The 26,346-nt window shown below is 25.6% G+C and overlaps 1 protein-coding gene across 1 annotated transcript in view; it reads left to right on the top strand.

Moving 5' to 3' along the window:
* The first annotated feature begins 401 nt into the window (after nucleotides 1–401).
* Nucleotides 402–26,346, top strand: part of LOC107455864 (uncharacterized) — a 39,091-nt gene continuing 13,146 nt past the window's right edge. Inside the window, exons 1-17 of the mRNA XM_016073586.4 lie at nucleotides 402–1,277; nucleotides 3,139–3,286; nucleotides 5,478–5,595; nucleotides 6,024–6,089; nucleotides 6,639–6,704; nucleotides 7,408–7,589; nucleotides 8,871–8,947; nucleotides 10,357–10,430; nucleotides 12,582–12,739; nucleotides 14,281–14,547; nucleotides 17,321–17,540; nucleotides 18,818–18,919; nucleotides 21,437–21,481; nucleotides 22,868–23,299; nucleotides 25,471–25,593; nucleotides 25,667–25,784; nucleotides 25,861–26,011. Of these exons, the coding sequence (XP_015929072.1) occupies nucleotides 968–1,277; nucleotides 3,139–3,286; nucleotides 5,478–5,595; nucleotides 6,024–6,089; nucleotides 6,639–6,704; nucleotides 7,408–7,589; nucleotides 8,871–8,947; nucleotides 10,357–10,430; nucleotides 12,582–12,739; nucleotides 14,281–14,547; nucleotides 17,321–17,540; nucleotides 18,818–18,919; nucleotides 21,437–21,481; nucleotides 22,868–23,299; nucleotides 25,471–25,593; nucleotides 25,667–25,784; nucleotides 25,861–26,011 (2,657 nt within the window). The 5' untranslated portion in view covers nucleotides 402–967. The remainder of the gene's footprint in view (nucleotides 1,278–3,138; nucleotides 3,287–5,477; nucleotides 5,596–6,023; nucleotides 6,090–6,638; nucleotides 6,705–7,407; nucleotides 7,590–8,870; nucleotides 8,948–10,356; nucleotides 10,431–12,581; nucleotides 12,740–14,280; nucleotides 14,548–17,320; nucleotides 17,541–18,817; nucleotides 18,920–21,436; nucleotides 21,482–22,867; nucleotides 23,300–25,470; nucleotides 25,594–25,666; nucleotides 25,785–25,860; nucleotides 26,012–26,346) is intronic.

Here is a 26,346-nt window from a genome sequence, read left to right as displayed (position 1 = left end):
AACTTTTCAAACCACATGAACCATTCATAAGAGCTTTCAGAAATGTATTGATTCTCAGAGGTCGTAAGGCCAAAAAAAATTTTGGAAAGTTAATATCTCATTGTGAATAATTCTTAAGGTTTGCCATGTTTTGTATTTTATCCCTTATTTGGCTACATTTGAATAAAATGTTACCAAAAATATCTTTAAAAATATCTTTTTAAGATAGCCTAATTAGAAAATATTCTAATGATTATAATATTAATATGATAATGCTGAAGTTTAAAGGCTGAAAGAAAGAACTCGGTACATGTGAAATACTGCAAAAGATATGATGCAATAATATGATGGCGCGTTTTTTCAATCTGCGGCGTAAAAATATATCGGAAGCAGTAACCCGGAAGTCTAGAAAGAGCAATTTTACCACTAGCGCCGCCACCCTTAGCTTTACACGATCACCCATCCATTCGTCAATTTCAAACTGAAGAAAACTCAACTCTTTAAAAAGGGTATTATAATCTGTTTTCACTATCAATTTTAAGCTTTCCTAAAATGCACTTGAGCTTTCTTAAATAGGTTTTTCGAAAGTTTAAGTTTTCTTAACTTGCTAGAGAAATCAGTTTAGATTTCGTTCCCTTCTATGAGATTCAATTATTAGAGATTACAGCGCCTTCTATAATTGATATTAATGCAATTTTGGAAAGCTATAAGCTAATTTTTAAAAAATGTATAAAACTTATTAATTAATCTCAGTTGCTATTCTTTTAGATCAATCCATCAATGACATATATCAACTTTTGTTGACAACCACTGTTTAAAAAAAAAAGTAATCATATCATCAATAGACACGTGTATAATTGGTATTTCATTCATAAACATTTAAATTTGATTCATATTAAACTCATCTGAAATATCTCTCCACGAATTCTTACCTTGCAATGTGATATTTTTGTGGTTTATCACAATAACTTCGCTTTTCTTGTAGTATATGATACGAATCCGATCGTTGATTTTAAAGCCTAATAAATTCATTCGATGTTTTTCTTCTAATATGATGGAAAACATCGTAACCAAAATTGAGAAATCTATCGAAAATGGAGCTGAGTTGAGTGCTCAACACGTACCTGCAGTGAAAAACTCTGGTAATCGTCTTTTTTATTCCTTACCTGAGGATTACACCACCGTTGAACAACCAGAATCCCTAGGAGTTGAAGAGAGATCTCTGCTTCTTAAAGAAATTTACTCCAATATTTCGAGTCGAACTGCGCAATTTGATGGACCATTTGGTTGGAGATCTGGTAAATTTGTTTATTTTAGTTTAAATGTTTTCAAAGTATGGTATCAAGCTTTCTTAGCTAATGTTCATCCATTGTCAATCACGTCAAGGGAAAATTTCCTTATCATGATTTGTGTCCGAATAATTTTTAAAACTTGGAAACTTTTGGGTAGGGGCCCATGCGGGGAAAAATCACAAAAAGGACCAACTCCTGAGGTAAAACTCGTAGCCACCCTGGGCTGAACACTTTCTATGTGTTTTTTCCTTTAAAAAAAATCGCTAGCTTAAAATCTTTTTGGTAATTATACTTGGTATGACAAATCACGATATGGAAATATCCCCATTGTGAATATGAGTGTATTGTTCGACAGTAGAGATTTTTTATTATTTTTTCTTTACTGTACAAACTAAATCATTATAATCAAAATAGTAATTATTGATTTTTTTCATTATTATTTTTAACTGTGTAGTATTTGTTTGTGTAGCATTCAACATAAATGCAGTGCATGTTAGTCTGATAGAAATTCACAACTAAAATCGTGACAATCAAAGTAGAAATTTTTTTTTCTTCATAATTTTGTGTAAATGTTCATGTAACTTCATAGTGTAATTATTCCTGGTTTCTTAGAGATTTACTTATTTTACCTTTCACATCTAAAATCATTCAAATCAAAACTGTAATTGCTGATTTTATTCATATTTTATGTAACAGTTGTTACATTCCTCAGCGTTAACATTTTACGAAACTTTGATTGCATTTCCTCTTTAACTCCTTCCATTATCTATCTCTATTTTCATTTACTTTATTACTTTAGTGTATTTTTAATTTAAAGGGAAAAAGAAGAAAAAACACTGAAGAGACAATGATTATCAGAAGTCCAAAATTAAAGCGTGACAATTGTGTTGAATAGTAATCAAAAGATTTTTACTAACATGGAATTTTATGACTTGAATGACAATAAGATAAATCTATAAATATTTTGAGCTTATATTTTTTTTTTAAATTTTATTAAACAATTGCTGTTAAATTATGAATTAACTGCTCCTAGTAACTATAAAAACAAAAATATAAGGGCTTAAAACTATATTAGATGAACTGATTAAATAAATATAGGAAAAGTGTTCTTCTTCTTAATTAGTTAAATGACTATAAAAAGCAATTATAATTTAACAAACATAATTTAGTATATCTTTTCTATGCTTTATTTTGTTATTTTGTCCCATCTGAGGTCATTACCCTATTTGATTTGCTTTTAGACAATTTTTTATGAATATGAATCACAGCTATTTTACATTTTCTTTGTATATAATTAAAATTAGTCTATATTTATAAACAACAACAAAGAAATTCTGAAAGAAAAATATCTAATGCAAATGAAATGTTTTCCACTAATTTAGTGTCTGTGTGTAACTTCTCAGTATTCTGAGATATTAACATCTATGAATTTTGAAGTTTTATAATGTAAACACTAATTACACACTTTTCTTAAAAGTGATCAAGAGGAATGAAATTTGAACGACTAGAACTCTGCTGTTTGTAAAATTAATTAGGAATTGATAATAAATGTTTATTATCAGGGGTCTGTCTAGGTTTTTCTGAGAGGTACCTATTTTATGAAAATTTAGACATAATTTGTGAAAATTAAAAATTATATTGAAAAATCAACACAAAAATATGGTAAAGATATTGATTTAATGTTTCTTACGGGATACAAAAATAAAATTTAAAAAAAAAGTATTTTGTTTTGCTACCGTTTTTATTAAAGTTGAATTTGTGAAGGTACCGCTAAACGGTAGTAAATTTGGCCTGGACAGACCCCTGTTAGCAATGAGAACTTTTTAATTGTGTGTGATTATCATTTATATATATCTTGATTTTCTAGTTATATATTGTGATTATGCAGCATCTGGTCAGCCTGTAAAGTTTATTGAAGAATACATTAGTAATCATGTTCTTCCGTTTTATGGTAATACACACACAACAATAACTGCAACATCTCTACAAAGTACATATTTCAGACATGAAGCTAAGTTAGTTTTCTTTTTTATTTAGTGTGCTTGTATGTACTAATGCTATTTATTGATATCATCTTAAATTTTATAATTTTAATCTTTCCTGTGAGAGAGAAAGGATATTTACCTGAATTTGTGTGAAAAAAAACAGTAGATGTATAAAATTATGAAATATGGAAGAAATTTTTTTTTTCACTTTTAAAAATTTATTCAGATTTCATATGTTGCCTTTTTTTTATCAGTCAGTTTAAACCCTTTTATGTATGTTAACTGAAAATTTTTGACCTATCCATGATACACTTGTCTTATCCAAATGTTGCCAAATACAAGATATACTTTAATCGTTTATACCATATTTAAAATTTAAAACTATTTATTGAAAGCTTTTATTAAATGTACAAATGAAAACCTTTCATCATCATATCTGGCTAGACAGCCCAGGGTGGGCCAGTGCCTTCCCTTGAATTCGAATCCACTTCTCTCTACTTTTGACACTTGTTCGCCAGTTTTTCTCCTTTAGAGTAAGGAAGTCAGTCTCAACTAAATCCAGCCATCTCAGCCTGGGTTTACCTCTTTTCCTGTTCGTTAGGGGTTTGTGTAATAGGATTTTCTTTAAATTTGAGTAAAACCTTTGGCTAAGACAAATATACCAACATTTTTCAGTTAAAAGCTTTTCGAAATATGTAATTATTTATTCTCTTCTTTACCATCTTTAATTATTAAAATATATTGTCACTGCATTATTTTAGTTCTTTAGTTCACTTTTGATTATATATTTGTTTGTTTAAAAATTTGATGATGATGATAAATAATAAATTTTTTATATACATGTGAGACGTAAAAATAAATTTACTTTTAATATATTAAAATTTAACACAAAAAATTGTTATTTAAAGTTGTGGGAGCCTTTTTGTAGTTTTATGAAATGCAAATTAAATTATTTAATGAGAAGGCGGTATCTTACTAAAAGTACAGGGTGAGCCAGTCAAACCTGCATTTTTGAAAAGGGCGGGGGAGCCGTGGAAGTGGGCGGAGAGAGTTACCAAGGTTACCATTGTGTCCCCCACAACTAAGCATTTCAGTAGCTATGGAGCAGTGGTCTAAACAACAACGTTTTTTCGCTGTGAAAGCGTTTTACCGAAGTAGTAGTTATGCAGCCGCTCAGCGTCGTTACCGGACAAATTTTCAAATTAATCAAAATAGACCAGTGCCGCCTGTTAATTCAATCAAATTGTGGGTGAAAAACTTTGAAGCAATTGGTGAAGCAATCGGTCCTCAGCGTATGCTCCGTGATGTGATGGGCAGTTTCAGAAATCGTCTGCAAGAATGTCTCGATCAGGAAGGACGCCATCTTACTGGCGTTTTTTGTAAACAGAGAATGTTGTTTCTTAAATGCTTTTTAATGGAGATTAAGATAGTAACAATACAATTTTTAAATATCCATCTGTTTATTTTTTACAGTCATTTCAAAAATTGCAGGTTTGACTGGCTCACCCTGTATTTTCACATGCTTTACTCATCGTTTTTGTCTTTTTTACACTTTTTGCTGTATTTTCTTTTGCTTCTATTATCAAGTAGGTATCAAAGTAAATATGAACCATAATGAGATAAAATAATTTTTTAATATCAGTTTGCATTTTTTCAATTAATTTTTTAATGCATTCTGTATCTCACTCTTTTTCTTTAAATGTCAAATTGTATATTATTTTTTTTAATATTATTGTATTCAATGTTATATTACATATTTCCAGAACACAACTTTTTCTTGTTAAATTAAAATTTTTAAGGGAACTAAAATAAAATATAATTTTACTTGATTTATCCCTTAATGTTAAAGAATATTGTATGTAGCTATTTTTAACTTGCGTCTTCTTTCAATTTTTTGCTAAATGTAAATCTTTTATATTTGATACATAGTGAATTTATTTTTACTAAAGTTTCTGTTTCTTCCCCCCCCCCCCCTTTTTTTTAAAAAAAAAGAAAAGAAAAAAAAATCTTAGTAATAGAGAACTCTTACTTTGTATAACACTGGTGTGTTTTTTATTTTGAAATAATCATTGCTTAAAATGTGTATTGAAAAAAATGGACATAGCTCAAGATACTTGTTTAAGAAAATGACAGAATTACAAATAACATTTATTTTAATTGTAATTTATTGAACATTATATTACTAGATGAAAATTAATATTTATCATAATTATTTTACCAGGGATATTATTCGAAAATCTGTAAATGCTAGTGAACATGATGCTGTTATTTTGACTGGAAATGGTTGCACAAGTGCTGTCAACAAGTTGATTCATGCCTTAAGTATTAACATTCCAACAGTAAGTCATTTGATTTTTATAACTCTTTCTTTAATATTCATTTACTCTATAGTTGTGTAGTTCACTTTTTTTTATAAAAATTATTTCGTACTAAATCTGGAAGATCTATATCTCTTTATTATTTTAATAAATTTCCCTCTTTATAGATATTGATGTTTTTATAAAATGTTTCTATTGCCTGCATAATCAGAAACATACTGTAAATCAAATGCAGTATGACAAGTTCCGTATCAGGCATTTATAATATTTTGATTAATATTATTTTTTTACATTCATGTTATTATTTAAAACTGTTTTAAAGTCAAAAGTAATTAATCTTCTCTAACTAAGTTGTAATTTAATTTATTTTTTACCACAAATGTTTTTTCTATTTTTTTTAAAAAACTATGCATTTTAACTTTTAACTCTTTTTGTTTTTATTTTCATAGGTGGTGTTTGTTGGGCCTTATGAACATAATTCAAATGTATTGCCTTGGAGAGAAATTAATGCTAAAGTATGTTTCTTATCTGAATATTTATTAAATTGATGTATTGAAAAGAAACATTTTTAATAAAAAAATATATTTTTTACAATTAAGTTAAAATGTTCTGCAGAAATCCAAGAAATGTTTATTCCTCTGACTGTCTAGTTGTAAAAAAACTCTCTATTAATCTTCATGCTTCTTCAACAATTTCACGAGTTACTCTCATGCTGTATATAGAGAAGCAATTTTATTTGAAGAAGCATTCTCAGAAATGAGAACTAATATATAATGCATCTTTTCATTGCTTTTTCCTTATCTTAAAAAATTAAGTTGCGTAAATCAATGATTAAAATAATTTCATAATTAATTGCAAATTTAGAAAATATGCTATATGTAAATAATTATTTAGTAAAAGAAGATAATTATGGTGTAATTTGTGTTAAATCCATGCATTCCTTATATTTTTGTGATAAGTTTTGGTGATTAATCATTTTTTTTTTTTTTGCTCGTAGCAAATTATTTTCCTTACTACTATTTATTACTTTCTATATTTAATTAGAAAGCTTTTTTTACTTGTAGATTGTGAGAATTAAAGAGACAGCCACTGGCTTAGTTGATCTTGAGCATTTAGAATCTGAATTGAAGGTATTTATAAACATTGTTTTATTCACTTTACACATTTATACATTTAGTTATTGAGTTTACGGAAATAACTGGAAAAGTTTGTTTTATATAAATTATCAAAAACTTCTGTGTTTACTGAATTCAAATGTTATTTATTATCTGATATGCTTAGTATTTTGCAAAATTTTACTATAAAAGGCAATTGTTAATGAAATAAATTGAATGTAAAATAGCATATATTTGTATTGTATACATAGCAGTTAACTTTTCCAATCTTTATAAAAGACTAATTAAATTGAAATTTGGTGAAATTTTTTTTTCTGCAAGAAGTACTGCCTAGAAAATTTTTTTTGCTTATTGTTAAATTTAATTTTTGTTAGTTTTTAATTGGTCTATCTAAATTTGAGTTATTAAAATTGTACAATAATTATCTTAAAGTGACACAGTTACATTTTTAAACATTGTAAATTAAGATTTTTAATAGCAAAATGTGATGCTTGCTTTATTTAAATTGTTAGTCATTAACTATACCAATATATATTTTAAAAAGTATAAAGCAGTATAAAGGTAAAGATTATTAAGTACTTAATATGAAAGTATTTTAAGATTTCACTTTAAAGATAGTTACGTTTGTTAAATAAGCTTTTGTATATTGACTATGATATGTATTCAAATATTAATTGTTGTACATATTAAAACAGCTTCTCTTTTTTTATATATTTAGAAACATACTAATCAAGGTTATCAACTAATAGGAACTTTTACGGCTGCTTCTAATGTTACCGGAATTGTTGTAGATGATAAAGAAATAGCTATTTTACTTCATAGATATGGTGCCTTATCATTTTGGGACTATGCAGCTGCTGGACCTTATGTTGATATAAACATGAATCCAATTGTTTTCGGGTAAATAAAGACAAATTGTTTAACAATACTAGACCTATTTGTTTTGCAGTAGAATGACTAATAATAAGTACATTAATTTTATGTCAAAACTTATATTACGTAAGCTTGTTTCTGTTTTCTTCCATAAAGCTGAATGTTAAAAATAATGAACAAAATGCCAACAATAAATTATTATGGCTCTAATTAGGTTAAAAAATCATTCATTGTTTATTTTTGTTGAATTCAAGCAAAGTGACTCTTAAGCTATTAACTTTCCACTTGTTAGCTATTAGCATGGTTGCGGACTTTGTACGCTTTTTGGGAAAAGTTTTTCTAGTGATAGAAAATTTTCAGTTTTAATGTATGATCAGTTGTTAAGTAAGTTTGATTTAAAGCTATTTTCTATACCACTACATGTAAATGATTCAAAAGTTCATATAAAAAATCACTTTCTTGTTCTTTCGAGGTGAGGCTTTTGAAATGGTGGAAAAATCAACAAATATTCTGAAATTTTAGTTTTTGATTGTCTACCATTCAATAAAATATTTTACAAAAAATGTAGTAATTGCAGACCTGTATTAGTTAGGTCAAATACTAAAGTTAACTACAATGAACATAGAACGCAACTAAATTCTGTTGCAACTGATAAATGTATGCACTAAAACTGATTAAGTATTATTAAATTTCAGCGCTAAAGTGAAAGAGATTTATCTCTTTCTTGGGGAATAATACCATCCATAGATTAAACAAAAAATTTAATAATGTCCCAATTTACTTTTACAGGTGGTTATTTTAAGGAAAGGATGTTGGATGTGTGATTGCAGTTTTATTATATTTGCAAACAGTCTCCATTGCAGTCATATTTTAATTACTAAATCTTTCCAGATATTAAAATGGAAGCAAAACTGTTATTTAAATTAATTATTTTCTTTCAAATATGATTTAAAGTAAAATTAAACTATAACTGAAACATATGTAATAAAAATGATTCATAAATTTTATTTCTCTTATCTGTCATATAAACCCAGTAATTTGTTTTTAAAAGGTTAATAGTTTTTAAAATGTTGATATTTCACATCCTAACTAAAAAAATGCAACAACAAGAAATTTATCGAACTGTTGTGTTTATATACTAATATTTGCACAAATCCCTCTATGCTTTTTGAATATCTTTTTCTCTGACAATGTATGTGTTAAAAGAAGGAAACTTAATTTTTAGGTTACTTATTAATAAACATATTTGTTCTTTTTTTTCTTTGTTAAAGTCTCACTTTTTTAACATTTATTATTATACATTTGCAGACAAAATGAGGGTCTTGCTTACAAGGATGCCATTTTTATATCTCCTCATAAATTTGTTGGTGGTCCAGATACTCCGGGTTTGTACAGTATTTTTCAAAATTGATACTAAATCTTTAATATCATAAACTAAACCATAGCTTAAGTACAAACTATTATGAGTATATGTTTCTTATTATGTTGTTAGTGGACAGAAAGTTTTATTTTGCACTAACCCAGAATCAACTTTAATTGTATACTTACTTTTTATAATTTTTTATTCAGAATTTTTTTTATACTAATTATGATTTCATTACTGTTGTAAGATTCTAATTTCTAAACAGTTTTATGTTATGGAATTAATTATTTTAAACTCAATAGTCGAAAAATTATTCATCAAAACCTATATTTATTTTTTGCCCTGATGGTACAACCTTGATTATCCAAAGTAACAGGGACCAAATGTACTTCATATAATCAAAATTTTTGAATAGTTGATAAATTAAACCTCCAAATAACTAAATGTATTACTCTGCCTGGTGAATGAAGAAAGAGATTTTAGTAATCAAGTTTCTGCTGTATATACTTCTTGATTTCAACACTAATTTTTATATGTATTCAATCATTGATTCGGAAGAAATCAAATTACGTAGCTTCAAACTTTTATTATTTCAATTTTATGAAGTTTTATTTTCAATATCCTAGTTTTTAACTATGGTTGTGTTAAGAATATGACTGAAGACTTTTTTTTATTATAATAATAATTGATCTTAATTTCAAGAAACTTGATAATAATGGTAACTAATTTGTTGCTTATTTTATTACTTAGGTCCTATTCTTTCATTTATATTTCTTTGGAAAAACTAATTATGGATGATATTGATTGTACAAAACTAAAATTATTTGTGAATTAATTAAAATATTAATGAAGTACTAAAAAAAAAATAAGTTATTCTGTAATTAATTTCAATTCTGCTTGTTACCTCTCTTTATTTTTTCCCAATCAAAAATATATGTGTTCTACCATATAATAATGCTTAATACACAAGTATGCTTACATTATATCCAAGCTAAGTTTCAATTTTTGACAAACTTTGGTATACAGCATACAGATGTAAATAATTTTCAGTGGTCTGTTGAGAGGCCTGACATAAAGCCTTGTTAACATTTAAGGAGAAAAATAATTAAAATAATTATGAACCTACCATATAATGAAAAATATCGTTTTATTCCTGCTTTTGGAACAAATATTTATTTTAATACAGCTCATTCCAAAAAGTCCTGATATTAAATCTTTCTGAAGCTTTCATATGACTTCATGAAACATGAATGTGAGAATCTGTATCTCTCATAGAATCTGTATCTGTATTCTGTACACACATCAAAGTGTCATTTATATTTTTTAATCTTGTGATTGAAATTCAATTCTTTTATATAATTGGCTCATTATGCTAATCAGCAATCATGAACTTCTGTGTAATTTTACTAAAAATTAATTTTTTTTCAACAGGTATTTTAGTTGCAAAGAAAAATCTTTTTTCAAATTCAGTTCCATGTGAACCTGGAGGTGGAACAATATTTTTTGTAAGTTCTTATAATTTTTTTAAAATCTTAATCAATTCTTTTAAATTCTAATTCATTATTTTAGATACTAATGATTAATGTTATATTCTTTCAAAAATATTTTTTAAGTCCTAGTTTAAATATAGTCCTTTTTTTTCTTGAAAGTTATCATTATTTAATATAAATTAATATATATCAAAGGAAAAGGTTCATTATTTTAAACGTTAATATTATATTTTTTGTTGTGTTGCTTAAAACTAGCGAATTTGTAATTATCAAAATTTTTAGGCATCGGGTGTCAGAATTTTTTATGCCAACTTATTTTTTTATGCAAATACTTGTGCATATTTTTCAGTTTGAAAGAGTTTGTTTGATACAGTTGAAGAAGAATTAAACAGCCTGTTTTATAACTTTAAAGGTTTCTTTGCAGAAGAAATATTTAAAAAAAATCTATATTAATATTACCTCTTCATAAAGGAAGTATGAAACAAGAATACGGTAAATTTACTGTGAAAAATGAAGGTATAAAATACTTAATTCCACGCTTCCTTCATGCTCTAATAAAGATTGTTTTTCGGATGCATATTTTCTTCCTGTATTTAATAACTTTTTACAATAAGATAGCAATAAAACTGAGCATGGTACTAAGTTTGAGTGTTTATCAAGTTATTCACTTGTATTTTTAATATTAAAAAATTCTTCAGGGGGAGAAACTATAGCTTCCTCCATGAATATGTTCAAGGGGGAAACTAAATTGAAATACAAGTCTTACCTGTGACATTGGAATGAAAACCTTACTTTCTTGTAAAACATTTTTCTTTTAGATTAAAGTGTTAGTAAACAATCGAATCTGTGATGTATATCATTATTTCTGCTAGAAAAGATTTGACGTCTATCATAATAAATACGTTGAAAATAAAAGAATAACAAAATAAATACTTTAACTTTCTTCTCAAACGCATTAAATCTTTTGTCTGAAGGCTAGTAGCTGCAAGGATAAATGATAAAGAAAATTGTTTTTTGTATGAGGATCATTTTTGAAACTGTTGAAAAATAAAAAAGAATATTAAAATTAAAATGAACTACCTAAAAATGATTTCATTTTCATAAATGTATGAACAGCAAAATAATTAATATTAAAAAAGAATACAGAAAATTGGACTTTCATTTTTTAAAATCCCATACCATTTTAGCTCAGGTATGTAGCTTAATTTGAAATGCTTAGTTAGAAAAGTTTCAAATTTAAGGAAATGTTATCTTTAAACATATATATTTGCATTCAAAACATTATACTGAAGCATTCCAAGCATATTGATGTGTTATATTAAAAATCTGCACCTTATGAAAAATATTCTATGCATGGAATAGAACAATTTTTTCCATGCAAATGTTTCATGCATAGAAAATAATTGTATTCCATGCATAAAAAATTTTATTATTTATTTATTTAATTTTTTGTTAAAGACTAATTTTGTTTTATTTTGATTTTAAGTATTTTGATAATCTTAAATTGACTTGATATTAATTGTAAAACTATGTTGGACATTTCCTTCTTCGAAACAAATGTTTTTTTGGATCTTAGAATATATTGTATTTTTAGAAACGTTATATGGCATTAGCGCGTTCAAGATGTTGCTATTTTCGATATAAATGTTAAAAAATATTTACAGAATAAGAGGCATTCTTACGTATTTAATATCATGTTAATATTTTTCATTTTTATCTAAGAATCATTCTGAATAAATTTCACAAGAAAGATTTAGCTGTGTTCTTTTACATTTATGTTAATATATTTATTAATATATTTACACATTTCTACAATTTTAAAAACAATTTTAGCATTTTTTAACTTTAAAACTGTGCAGTTATAATTGTGAAAAATAATTTGTAAAAATAACATTTTAATATAAAAACTATATTATATAAAATTCTTTTTGCATACCTCTATATTAATAACATAAGCTATAATTAATCAGTACAAGCTTCTAATAGTTTTAATTATTTTTTTTACTTTCAATCCGCAATAAAATTTATTGCTGATTAGTTTTTATTAATTGTGTCACAGAAAGAGTTGTAACCTATTGTTGATTATTTATTTTTTACTCAATTTATATCTGAGTAATATTTCTATTCATCATAACTCTAACTTTATTTATGTTTAAATTTTTGCAGGTTACACGAAATGGTCACCGCTATTTAAAAGATATTGAAATGAGAGAAGAAGGTGGAACTCCTTCTATCATTGGTGCAATTCGAGCAGGCATGGCATTTCAACTGAAAGATGCTGTTGGAATAGATATCATATCAAAGAGAGACAAAGAAATTTGCAAGTAATTAACATTTGCATATTTTGTTCATTTTTTATGTTTATTCAAATTCATCATATTTATTAGGTCTTTTGAAAAGCATTGTACAATATTATCAATCATTATATCAAATAAATATCAATATGAAATATATGACTGTTCTTATGCTTCCCTTATTTTACCATAAGATTAGTTTTATCATCTCAATGTGAAAGGTAGTTAATTTACATAAACACAACTTTTATTAAATTTGTCTACAAAATTTTATACTATATCTATTCAAACAAGATAAAATAATAATAGAAATATATGGAAACTTAATTAACTTTTTGATGCTAGTTTAATTTAATATGCAAAAAGGTTTTGAATATTTTTAAGATGATATTTTTCTTAATAGCAAGCCTACTGTAATATACAATTCCTAATTGCCAACGATATTAGGAAAACATTCCAAAGCAAAACCATTTTTTTAGTAACATCAACTATTGAAAAATAGCTTAACTTATTACAACAAACTCTTTTTAAAAACAATGTGATAATAAAACAGTGTGATGATAGGATAACATTCCAAAGTGAAATCCCTAATTTTTCTAACATAAACTATTTCAGAATAGCATAACTTATTACAACTAATTCTTTTAGAGTAGACATTCATTTTGGAAATTCTTTTAAGCATTGAAAAAATTTATTATTCAAAAATAAGTTTTTAGACATGTGATACATTGTTCCTGGCTATATGCTCTAGTAGACATCTTTGGAAAGACTTTGATCTTTGAAAATCTTCAATCATGTCTTTGTTGCCTTTTCAAAATGTATTTTCTTCCTGTTTAATGTTTAAGTGCTAATAATTCATTTTCTGCTGTGTTTAGAAATTGAAATTTTTGTCATCAAAGTATTAATATAGTGTCCCACTAAAAATTATATGTTTTCGTGAAAATTGCTGTTAATAATGTAATTTCTACTTTAAAATTTAATAGCTATAAAGCAAATTATGCTTTATTTAAAGTATTTTCCTTTTTTTATAAAATGGATAACTTACAGAAATATCTTTTGTCAACCAAAATGACTTATCAAGTAAAAATTTTCAATTAAAAGTTTTCAAATAAGCTTATGTATGTAGTAAGTATTATGTATATATAATGTTAAATTCATATTATTGTTTATTTAACTTTAGATAATTGAATACTTGTCATGTAGATTTTTATTTTTCCAGTTCTGAGAAACTGGGATGTTACTGTAGCTCTTTAACATCTTCAGATTACCAAGGTTAAATATTTTACTCCGTAGCTAATTTTCCAACTCTTAGTCTATGCATTAAAAATACACTTATTTTTAATTTCTTTAATTTAAATTAAACAAATCAGCGTAATGGAAAATGCTCCGAAATTTTAAATAAAATAAAGATAAGTGATAAAATTTCATTTTATGCAATTCCTTTCAATGAACTAGATCTTAAAAATAAGTGAGACATTATTTAGTTAATCAAAATTTATGATAATTGAATTTCGTGCATAAAGATGCTTATTTATTTTGAAAGACTAATTCTTTTTTATTTTTTATTTCAGTATGGTTCTAAAAAAGTGGGAGAATGTCCCTGAGCTTCAAATTCTTGGATATACCCATGTTCAAAGATTACCCATATTTTCTTTTGTTATTTACCATGAAAAGTCTGGCATGTATTTGCATCATAATTATGTTTGTGCCTTGTTGAATGATATGTTTGGAATACAAACAAGAAGTGGATGTGCCTGTGCTGGCGCATATGCTTTAGACCTACTTGGAATTAATGAGAATTTAGCTACAAATTTTGATACTCTCCTTGCTGAAAACATGTATGATTTGTATTCAATTTTAATGATAATTAATGTATGTTGTTAATATGAATTATAATCGAACTCTTAATTTTCTGCGCTTTTTGGTAGCTGATCTCAGGAAATTAAGTAATTAATGAATAAGTATTCAAATTATTTGATTATTAAACAATGTGGAGCAAGTTAACTTTAGATCTTACTATTAATTTATGTAATTTTCTATACTAGTAGTTGTACTTTTTTTGGATATAATTGTATTTTGATAAGAAATTGGCAATTACATTTTATTTTGCAAATGAATTTTGCTTAATAACTTAAAATTCTGTCTTAACTATTGTAGTCATAGAGCAAAAGAAACACCAAATATTTCAATAATAATTTTTGCCTGTTTTTCTAGAATGATTATAAATTTGGCAAAAATCTTTTTTCCAAATTTTGGCAAATGTTTAGATCTTTTGAAGTGTTTTTAAATTGAGTTTAACAGTATCTAAGTGATCCAGATAGTTGAATTGGGAAAATAGGTGGCCAGAGTTCATACAATTAGAGTTCCATTATTATATTTTTAGTGCTAAAGAATTTTTCAACTCAGTTTATTTGTTTTATATTCTTTTTAATATATTTTTATATTTTGTATAAAATTGCAATATAGCTTTATTTGTTTTGAATTTAAATTTTTATTTAAAATGCATGGTTCTTGATTTTATTACATTCAACTTTTCAATTCAGATTGATTAACAAAATGTTAGTGTCCCTTGCAAAATTTTTTAGTTTTCTCAAAACATCAAACTGAAAATAATTCAAATTTTAATTCTGCATTGCTTGTATTTTAAGGTTTACTTCCTTCCAACATTATTAATGTGTTTGTAACATGTAATTTAAGTAGTAATCAGAGAAAAATGAATTACTTTAGGTGAATATGTTCCCTAAATGTTTAGAAATAACTTTCAAAAGAGTTAGATTATGAAAAAAATCAGAAATGCAAACTATGATAACTTATAAAATAATTGCATCCTATATATAGTTTGAATTCTGTTTAACTACTTCCTTTTTTCGAGAAACCAAGAACATTTTGGAAATTTCTTCTTAAAATAACTTCCAAATAGCGAAGTAAATTTCTATTTAACGAACTTTTCTGTGAGATCCACTTTCCCTATTTTTCAAAATATTTCAGAACATTTTAGACTTGTTAACGCATTTTATGGAGGAAATTATCTAGAATTGATTTCAGAAGCTACTTAACTTTTAGAGAAAGCAGTAAAATCCCTTTCCCTTTTTGTTTGCATTTCAAACTGAAAACTCAGAAAATTAACGGACTTTATCAGTAGCAATTAAACTTAAGAACGCATGTGATAATGTAGGTTTAAAATTACTTTTGTAATAAATGCATTTATAATTTTATGCATAAATTTAGCTTTTTTTTGTTGAAAATATATGTAGCATGATCGTATTACACTGGATAATGTTTTGCTCTATTCTTGCTTTTCATGCAGATTACTTTAATGGTTAAGATTTATGAAATAAATAGTAAATACTACTTTACAAGATAAAGGTGTACGAATTGCTATTTTCATTATGTCTAGTGTTTATGAATTTAAAACCTGTTTTGTGTTGTTTTAAGCATTTCAAAAGGCGATTTTCTGTTTAACGAATTTTCCATATAACGAACTTAGTATCGGGATTTAGACACTTTGTTAAATAGAGGTCCGACTGTATAAGGAAAAAATTGAGACACAAATTATTTTGCTATTTACATGAATAGAAAATTATATTTATAGCAAAATATGGAGTTATATAAATTTATGTTGGTTATATTCTTATTTCTTACATAAATGTTTGTATTGCTATTGAATTTTTATAAGTTGTGATGTAAGAAGTGACGAACAATATTTTAGAATAAATATCTTCCTTCTAATTTAAAAAATTAAATTGTAAAGTTAGTTGAAAAATCATCAAGTAAAAACATTGAAATTTAGTAGCGAATCACTTGATATTGATATTGCACCGTTTAAAGACCAGTTACAGTTATAGCTATTTAAGTTAAAATATTTTTTAGTGTTCAATCAGGAGATAGGTTTAAAATTCTTTATTTTTATATAATCTAGCTAATAGTAGTTGTAAATAAAATATTCGAAATGAAAGTCACATTTAGCATTCCATATTCCACTATTATAGCCCTTTATCAACTCTATCTTACCCCTTCCAATTTAAACAAAATATTGTTTACTGGTACTGTCAGCAAAGTTTTGAACGTTTGAGAAACTAAAAGCTATTATTAAAATGAACTATAGTAGGGAATAGTTGAGTTAAAATTTAGAATAGAATAATTTTGTATGCAGAAAAATTTTTGTTTCAGGTACGATTAGAATATTCCCTAGCAACTATTTTACATTGGTCCCAGTTGGGATCAAAATTAACTCAATATGGGTCTTATAAGAACATACATCATGGGACTTATATTTGGATGTGCTGTGAACTTAAAGTTCGTTTATCAATTTAAAACTTTATATAATGTATCCATATTAAGTTATATAATACTTTTAATTCTTGACGGATGTTTTTAGAGAATCAAATACAAAATAATTGATGTTTTTTTTGCAGATCAAAGCTTATTTTAAATAATTTGTCATTTTTTTTAAATGTTGTCTACTATTTTTCTAATAATAATTTAGGCTTTTAATTTTTCTCGACAAAAAGTTCTGTTTTATTTTATTTTTTAACTTTTTTCAGGTGTTAAGTATTTATTACTGAAATCCCTATGTTTGTTACTCATTGCTTTGGAACTTATATTTTTTAGATCATTGGATCGAACCCATTTAAGACGTAAAGGTGAATATTCTGAACGGGAGATTTTGCGCCCTGGTTTCATACGATTAACATTTCCATTTTTCATGCCTGATTCTGACATAAATTTTATTCTGGATGCTGTTGCAATGGTTGCAAAGAATGGTTGGAAACTTTTACCTCAATATAATTTTAATCCTGAAACAGCTGAATGGAAGCATAAGAAATACCAGGTACCTAATTTTTATACTTGTTACTAGATATTGAAATTATAAAATTATTATTTTAATTATTTTGCATTAAGCTTTTTTATTTAATCTAGATAAATTGAATAGTTTCTCTTTTTTTCATGTGTTTATAAAAACAATGAAAATTAAAAATAGGATGACAAAATTAAGTTTACATTTTGAATATGTTGTAAGTCATTTTTGCTACGCAGGCTATAGATATTTTTTCAATCATATTTTTGAAATTTAAATATTGTGTCTGAAATTTGTGAGTTAGCTTTTAGATCTGTACATAGTTCAGTATGCAGTTTAAATTTCTCTGGTTACTCTTTATTTTTTTAATACACTATAGTTTCTTTTTTATTTCAAAATTCTCACATATAATTCAAAAAGTTTGAGTTCATTTTTATTTTAAATTAGAAATATTTTTAACATCATTCATATTCTCTGTAGTTTACAACAAAATTTTTTAAAATTTATTTTTTAAGTTATTTGTGGAAACCATATTATTACATCAAAAGTTATTCAGCACTATGTGTTTTTCTTATTGCCATTTGTATTATTAGTACTAAATTTGCATGCCCAACTCTCAGCACCCAGACTCACATATCCTGTTGCTTTTAATTGGCCAAATTTGTTTAATGAAATTGTAATTGCAGAAAAAGGCATGCATAATAGCATTTAATTTAGCATATTATTTTCAAAAAGTAATTTTCTAGTATTAAAATTTTGTTTAATATTAAAAATATTTAAATTGATTCTTAGCCTAAAATTCCTTTAAACTAACAACATTATAAATCTAAAATGTTAGTCTAATTTTTTTTTAATTACTTGTGTGTACATATAACTACTTAAACTTCCTGAAGCTACTATAATCTCTTGTGCATGATTAAGATATGCTTAAGTTTTATATTCATTTGCATTTTATTATTTATATATACTGCTAATGGTAAAATATAATTCTGACAAGTTCTTGATCATTGTAATTGTAACTTATTTCAGTATAAAATAATCGATAATATGGAAAAGAGTGTTAAAATAAAGAAAGGGAAAATTTGTCAGGATTAACAAATTTCAACTCTAATTGTACATAATTTGTATTTCTTAATTTATTATGTGTCTCTCTGAAATGCTTGTTATACATATTATCTCTTTCTTTTACTAGAGATAAACATGTAGTCATCATTTAAAAAGAAATTACAACCTAGAATACATTATGTCAAAGTTTTCTAATCTTTTTTCCTGTATGAACTGTGTAATGCTATGCATATAAATTTTTTTAGGTGTTTCTTAGTAGAAAGTGGCTAGGATCTATATCTTATAAGGCTGGGCACTTCAATGTGAAAAATGAAACTTTTGAAAATATGAAGATTCCTAGTCATTCAGTAATATTTTTTATAGTATCTTGTTTAACATCCACTCTAATTTCAAATTTATGCCTTTTTTTAGATTTTATAGCACAGTTTATTTTGATATTTAACAATTTTGTACACCCTTCTTTGCTTTCTTGATTTTTTTATGTAATATTATTTAATGTCTAAGTAAATATATATTTTATTAGTGATAGTTTAATTTTTTGTTAAAAGTTTTATTTTAAAATTTAAATAATATCTAACTACATAACATGACAGTTTATAAATTTAGGAAATTGTTTTAATTTATTTTAAACATATTTTTTCTTCTTTTTTCCAATTTCATATCTGCTTATTGAATCTTATTTTTGAAACAATAATATTCAGCTGGGACTGGGCGATATAAGAAATTTTATATATCGTCAGAAATCGTCAGTTTTGCATCTCGATATAGCGATGTATTGCGATATAGTATTTTTGAAATTCATTTACTTGTAAGGCCCAGAAAGTCGAATTTCTGTCAAAACTTCATACTCAGATTGATTTAAATCAATTTATGAATTTGATGTATATGTTTTGCTTAAGAACGATATTAATGTTATATTTTCTAAAAATGATTTTCGCAAATAGCGAAAGATTTCTTAGTTTAAAAATAAATAATAAAAAAATAAATACAATTGAAATTTATCAATATATTTACCTAACAATATAGAAAGAAAATTTAAAAAATAAGTTCGTTAAAAATTATTTGTATGCTTAAAACAAAGTGCTAAATAAATTAAACAAAAAAAAAAACTTTTAAAACAACACTATTTTTTATCATTATTATTTCACATAAATAATAAAGTTAAATTGAATAATTACCGAATTCTGAACGAAAAAACAAAGTAAGGTTTAATTTCTTAAAAATAAAAACAAAAGAATTATGATATTCGATAATATATTCAACTGACAATATTGAAAGAAAATTAAAAAACACGATTATACTCTTTAATAAAACGAAGTGCTAAATGATTTTAAAAAAAGAAGTCGCAATCGCAAACATTACTAATTTTTTTGAATAAACAAAGTTGATTGACTTATGTCCAAATCCAAAAGAGGAAAAATAAGTTTTGTTATAATTTTATTTATAAAAATGAAAACAACTAAAGATTTATAAATTTAAAATCAGTAATAAAAACCCATTAAATTATTATTTTATCCAAAAAGTTTTTAATAAAGTAAAAAATAGCCTAACAAATTTAATTACTTATTAATTTAATTCTTTATGGGCACCTCAAATTAGATTTCCGTTTGTAATAAATTCAATAATGTAAAATAATACTTAAACATATAATATCAAAATTTATTTTCTCATTTAAAAATAAAAAATAAAGTTTTGTTTCAAAAAAAATTTACCTAATTAATTAAGAAACACTTTATATATTCTTTTCAATAATAGATTACGTTCAGAACAAGGTAACGACGGTGATCACAAAGTCAGTCCCACTGAAAATAATCTACAAGAAACAATATCAAGTCGCGACAAAGAAGAAAAAAACTAAGAGGTGCGGAAATGAACATGCGAGATCACGATATATATTCTCAAAACTGATTCTGATTCTACCGCTCATCAATCAAGGCCATTTCAATATAACGATACGAACATCGTCTTCCTCAGCGCGAGTTGGCATCGAAACGTAAGAGATCTTTGCGTATCTTATATCGCTATATCGTACGTCTTCTTTACTCGACGGCTTAAATCAGATTTCTGATGCTTCTCCTGGAACGAAAGTCGCTGTCTCGGCCTGCTGATACAGGCGTTAAATCGATATGTCGCGATATATAGATTTATAGCCCAGTCCTAATCTCAGCATTTTTCTACGTAGAATTAGCTCAAGTGTAACAAGAAAGTAATATTCATTGCTTCACTACCCAGTATTATCTGTTATTATTCTGTAATTTTTAATTTTAGAGGTCTTTTTAAAGCTATTTTGTGGAAATTATTTAGTACAATCTATTTATTTATTTGACTTAAATATTGATCGAGTATGAAATAATTTTGGAAACTTGATGTGGCTACTGTATTTGAAAAAGCTGTAGTTGTTGATAGTCATATGTGTAATATAGTTTTATTTTAAGTTTTTTTTAATCATTCCAGATATTCGGAAAGTCATACTTGAACAGAATGGTTTTATTTACCTACAGTTTACTTATCTCATCATTAAGAATATGTGAAAAAAGCATGAGATATATCTTAAAAATTAGTTGAAAAGATTAAAATAAATTCATTTAAAAGTTCGCTGTAAAAGAAAGTTAATCTAAAATTATAGCAGTATTTATTTAAATATGACACAATCCAAATTATGCTGGGCAGTTATATTTATTTATATATATATATTTTTTAAAATTTTCTGAAAGACATTTCATCAGTTGTTATTCTACAATATTTATTTTTAGAGAATTTTTAACAGCTGTTCTTCAGAAATTATTATTTTTAGTACACTAAATTTTTTTGTTGTATTCATTCTTTTTACTTACAAGTGTGATTGACTCTGAAATAATTTCTAGGAACTATTAGCTGATGCATCCACTGTATTTGAAAATGCTGTTGGGGTAAGTATTATCATTTGAATTTATACTATTTCAGTAAAAAGTAATTGAGGTAAAAAAAAAATTCTAATATGAATGATTAGGTAAAAATTAATGGTTCTGTCTTACTGTTTTTTTAAAATAACTTTTTTTGTTATTTAATTACCTATTTTGACTCACTTTAAATTCATGTTTAAGCTAAATGCTATTAATATCCAAACTAGCTACCTAAATACTTATATTTTTAGCTACCAAGTTTTCCCTTAAAGAACGGAATTCCAAAATTGTTATGGAGCAATTTGACTGTTTTCAAAAGTCAATGAATGTGTCTTATCTAAAAATTGTTTGAAATGGCTCGATTTATTTTAAGTTATGTAATATATAAATTTACTTTCAATTAACTGAATAAGTTTATTTGAAGTTTAATAATGTGTTAGGTACGTGTAATAAAATTAACTAAAAAATATTCAGCTCATTACAAATTTGTTCCATTTAAGACTTGATTTTAATGTTAAACAAATCCCTTTGTATTTCCAATGTAAATTTATGTTTTTATTAAGTTCTTTTTATTTTTTCCTTCACAATTGATACAATGATTAAATTTTTTCATTTTATTAATAATTTGTATGGTATATTTATTATGTTAGAAGCATTTATCAGCATTTTTTAAAGAATTTTATTTGTAATTAAATAGGTAAACACAAAAATTAAGTCTTGAGATAATTGATCTTTAAGTCAGTCATACCTCCTCACTTTAAAAGGCTGAATTAAGAGTTCTACAATTTTTAAATAACAGCCTCTAAGATATGACATTATAAATACACAACATATTATTTTAAATTCATTGACATCGATTTTAATAAATCACTATATTTATTATACCTTGTGATTTTATCAGTTTATATTTCATTGCAGGAGGCTTCTGTCCTCCTGAGATCTAATTCCACACTTTCTTTTAATAAAATGTCTAGTAAAAAACATCTGCAGGGACTCTTTTTACAAAGAACTCAAAAATCCCAATTCCAATAAACCATATCTTAAACAGATTCTCAATGTCCCTCAGTGGCCTGAGATGAAATCTGTTTCCATGTTTCGTCTGATATATGGACACAATTTCCTGAATGAATATCTATGTCACATCAGCATGATTCTGATCCTTTTTTGTATCTTGTGTGATCTCCACAAAGAGATGGACTTTTCTCACCTATTTGGATTCCCTGCTCTTCATCGGACATCAATCTTAGAACGCTTCTGGACTACTTGCTCTCATTTACAGATTTATTGTTTTCTTTCTAATATTCAATTGTCTTTTTATGTGCCATTGGAAATTTAAAAAAACATCTTCTAATGCTTGTTTGTATTTAAAAGGTATTACTATAATATTCTTAAACAGAAATTGTATTATTCTAGGAAGCCTCTAGAAAGTTCACACCTGACCAGCAGTTAATGTTTGATTCTGAGTCCTCAAGTTTGAAATGGTTTTTGTTGCCCAGTGAAGCAAAACAGTATATGATTGGAGAAATTATGAAACATATTAAAAAACCTGTGTTTGTTGTGAGAAACACTGCAAAAGTTCTTCAAAAAGAAACTTTAGATGTTAATAAAATAAACAATAACTGTGATCATTTAAATGAACAGGATGAAAATTGTAACTTCAATAGTTGCTTAAGAACTGAAGAAAGAAGTTGTATTTCACAAAGTGAATTAGAACATAATAACAATAGTTGTAGCTTATCATGTTTTATAGCAAAGTCTTCAAATTTAAATCAAAATAATATTTTAAATTCTAGAAAATGTAAATGGTATTCTCCACCCACTGCAATTTTCAAACCCTTTTTAAAAGTAAGTTTTTTGTTTTTATTATCTTTTATTGGTTTTACTTTTCAGTAATTTCAATAATTTTATTTTACGGAATTATACTAAATGTGTAAAAACAGCTTGAATGTGTAATAAGAATAGAGTCTCATATTTATATTTTTTTCTACTTTATCGAAAAACTACTTTTAATTTTTCATGAAAATTGCCATCTGTTCACAAAAATACTCTTAAAATAACTGTATTTGTGAATGAATCAATATAATATTACAAAATTAAAAGCTCATTTAGGGATTTCTCATATTTTTGCTGTATTTTCTATCAGGAATTAAACTACATAATATAATCAAATGTGTTAGCTATTTAATTGGTGCAACTATACTTATATGAAAGTAATTTTTCTGTAATATGTTAATTGTTGAAATGTTGAAACTATGATAATCGTTTTTATCATAGTTTCAACTCTTTATCTCACAAATTATTTAGGCACATTTGTAAAAAAAAAAAATTTAAGAAATTTCTCTATTGAAAAACGTATTCAGAAATACCAACTTATTAAACTTTATGGATTTTTTTTTCTAAAGCAAAATTTATGTTTTTAAGTATGATTCATGTTTTAGTAAATTGATGTAAAGTTTTTTTGCCTCCCACTACTTATAAATTATCTATAAAAATCCATTAGTTGGTATTAGATGATAAGTTGGTATTAGAGATGTAAAATTTCACTTTTTTTCACTTATTTTGTGTTGAACCTTCTAGCATGTTGCCAAGATTAGCCTAAACTCTGCAGGTCTTCAGATTTTTACCACTTTATTATATTTTTGGAGAAAGCAGAGCATCTGGTATCACTGCATATTGTAATTTGTGTTTGCCTAATGAAAATGTAACCTAAGTCTAACCCCATAAATAATTCACATATTGAGTAAATTGTTATTTTTGCTTAGTGGAAAATATGATTTGCATTTACATCTAGAGAAGAATTTATTTTTCTAGTTATGAAAACAGAAACTATTAAGATGAAATGGAAGTTGATAAAAGAGTTTAGAAGATGATTTAACAGAAGAAAAAAATTTTTAACAGCTCTAATTAATTCATAATTTATAAAAATTATTATTTTAAGACCAGATATATTTTATTATCAAGTGCTATTTTACTGATTTTCGAAAATTGAATATATATCATGAGTGATAAACTTTTTCTGGTTTCACCTGTATCTGCTTTAGAAAAATGATCTTAAGCCATAGTGCTTTTAATCCTTTATCCTAATAATTTAACACATATTTTTTTTAAAAATTTATATTACGAATTAATTGATAAGAAAATTAAAACATTTATTTTGAAAGCTTATTTGCTTAGATTATATATAAATTAAATTTTTATAATAATTATATCATTAAATTATTTTATTAATACAGTTACTAATTTTTATCTTGCCAGTTCAATTTTTATGTTGGAAGAAAATGGCATTATGACACTTAGGTATTTTGCATCAATAATACTTAAATTTTACATTTGACCATCTAGATCAAATTATTTTCTGATAAGGTATCTCCTTAGTATTTTAGATACATTGTAATTTAAATGTAATATTGGCTTGTTTTTAATCTGAATGAAGTAGATTGAAATATTTTAGATTGAATTTATATATAATCTAGATTTATTTTCCAGATTATAATTTAAATTGGAAGAAACAAAAGCATGATAAAAGCATAAATAATAGAAAAAAATACATTATTCAATTTTCTTAAATTTTCTCCTTTCATTATGAGATTTCTAACTGTATATTTTTAATTTGTATTCAAGCAAAAACTTGTTTAAATGCATTATCATATTGAAATTTGCAATAAATATCTGTTGTTCTTTTTATTTTACTTTATTAATAATTTGTGCTATTGTTATTGATAAAAAGGTATGGACTAGAATTTGAAAAACTAAGTTAAGATTATATCATTGTATGATAGAAATATGAAACACAACTGTACAAAGTTTTAGTATTGCAATATCTAAAAGTATTATAATTAGCTTCATCTAATTTCATTCTATAAACATTTTTGCTACCACTTCTAATAGATTAATTCATATCGTTGTTACAGCACTGAAATTATCATATTTAAACATGTGATTTATTGTTCTTGTTGATCATCTTGCATTTTATTAATTAACATTTCTTTTTTAAATCATAGTATTTGTATTTTTAGGCTGTTGGCATATTTGACATGATCAAAGATGGCGATAAAGTTTTAGTGTGCGTATCTGGTGGTAAAGACTCATTATCTCTACTGCATACTCTTCATCAGTATCAGTATTATTCTCGTAAAAAGGTATTAACTCGTTGAATTTTGTAAAATTAGATTTGCAAATGAAATGTTATGCTTAAATATATTTTCATTGCAGGGTGTACAGTTTGAAATAGGTGCCATGACTGTGGATCCCAAGAGTCCATTATATGACCCTAGTCCTCTTATACCATATATGAAAGCTCTTAATATACCTTACTTTTATGAAGAACAAGGTTGTCATAGTTTATATTTTATTAAACAGTTCATTGTTTTATGTTTTGTTTCTAACTGATTACATTTATTTTTTAGATATAATAAGCCAAGCTGCAAGCCTTGATAAATGTACTTCCATATGCAGCTTTTGTAGCAGATTAAAAAGAGGCAGAATTTATGCATGTGCTCATAAAAATGGTTATAATGCTATTGCCCTTGGTCAACACTTAGATGACTTATCTGAAAGGTACCAGATATTTTTTATAACCATTTTCCTCCTTGCAATCTTATAGTGTTTATTTGACTGTGTTTAGTGTTTAAGTCCCTCAACTACTTTGCATGTTTCATACTAGAACTTCCAATATGTAAATTCTTTTTTAAAAAGTCTATTTTAATATAATTATTTTTGTAGTTAGTTATTTTTACATTAAATAATCTTAATATATTTTTGAAAGAAATATGAATTCATTTAATTGTTAATCTTATGAAAGTAGCACATTATGTTTTTGTGTTCTTCTCTGTACTTCATATGTAAACTATTGAAAATGTGTTTAAGTCTTCTAGGAAATTCTGAACTTTTTT

Source organism: Parasteatoda tepidariorum, chromosome X2 (assembly GCF_043381705.1).
Source record: "Parasteatoda tepidariorum isolate YZ-2023 chromosome X2, CAS_Ptep_4.0, whole genome shotgun sequence".
Classification (NCBI taxonomy): Eukaryota; Metazoa; Arthropoda; class Arachnida; order Araneae; family Theridiidae; genus Parasteatoda; species Parasteatoda tepidariorum.
The sequence above is the reverse complement of the archived record's forward strand: the minus strand, read 5'-3'. Positions and strand labels throughout refer to the sequence as shown.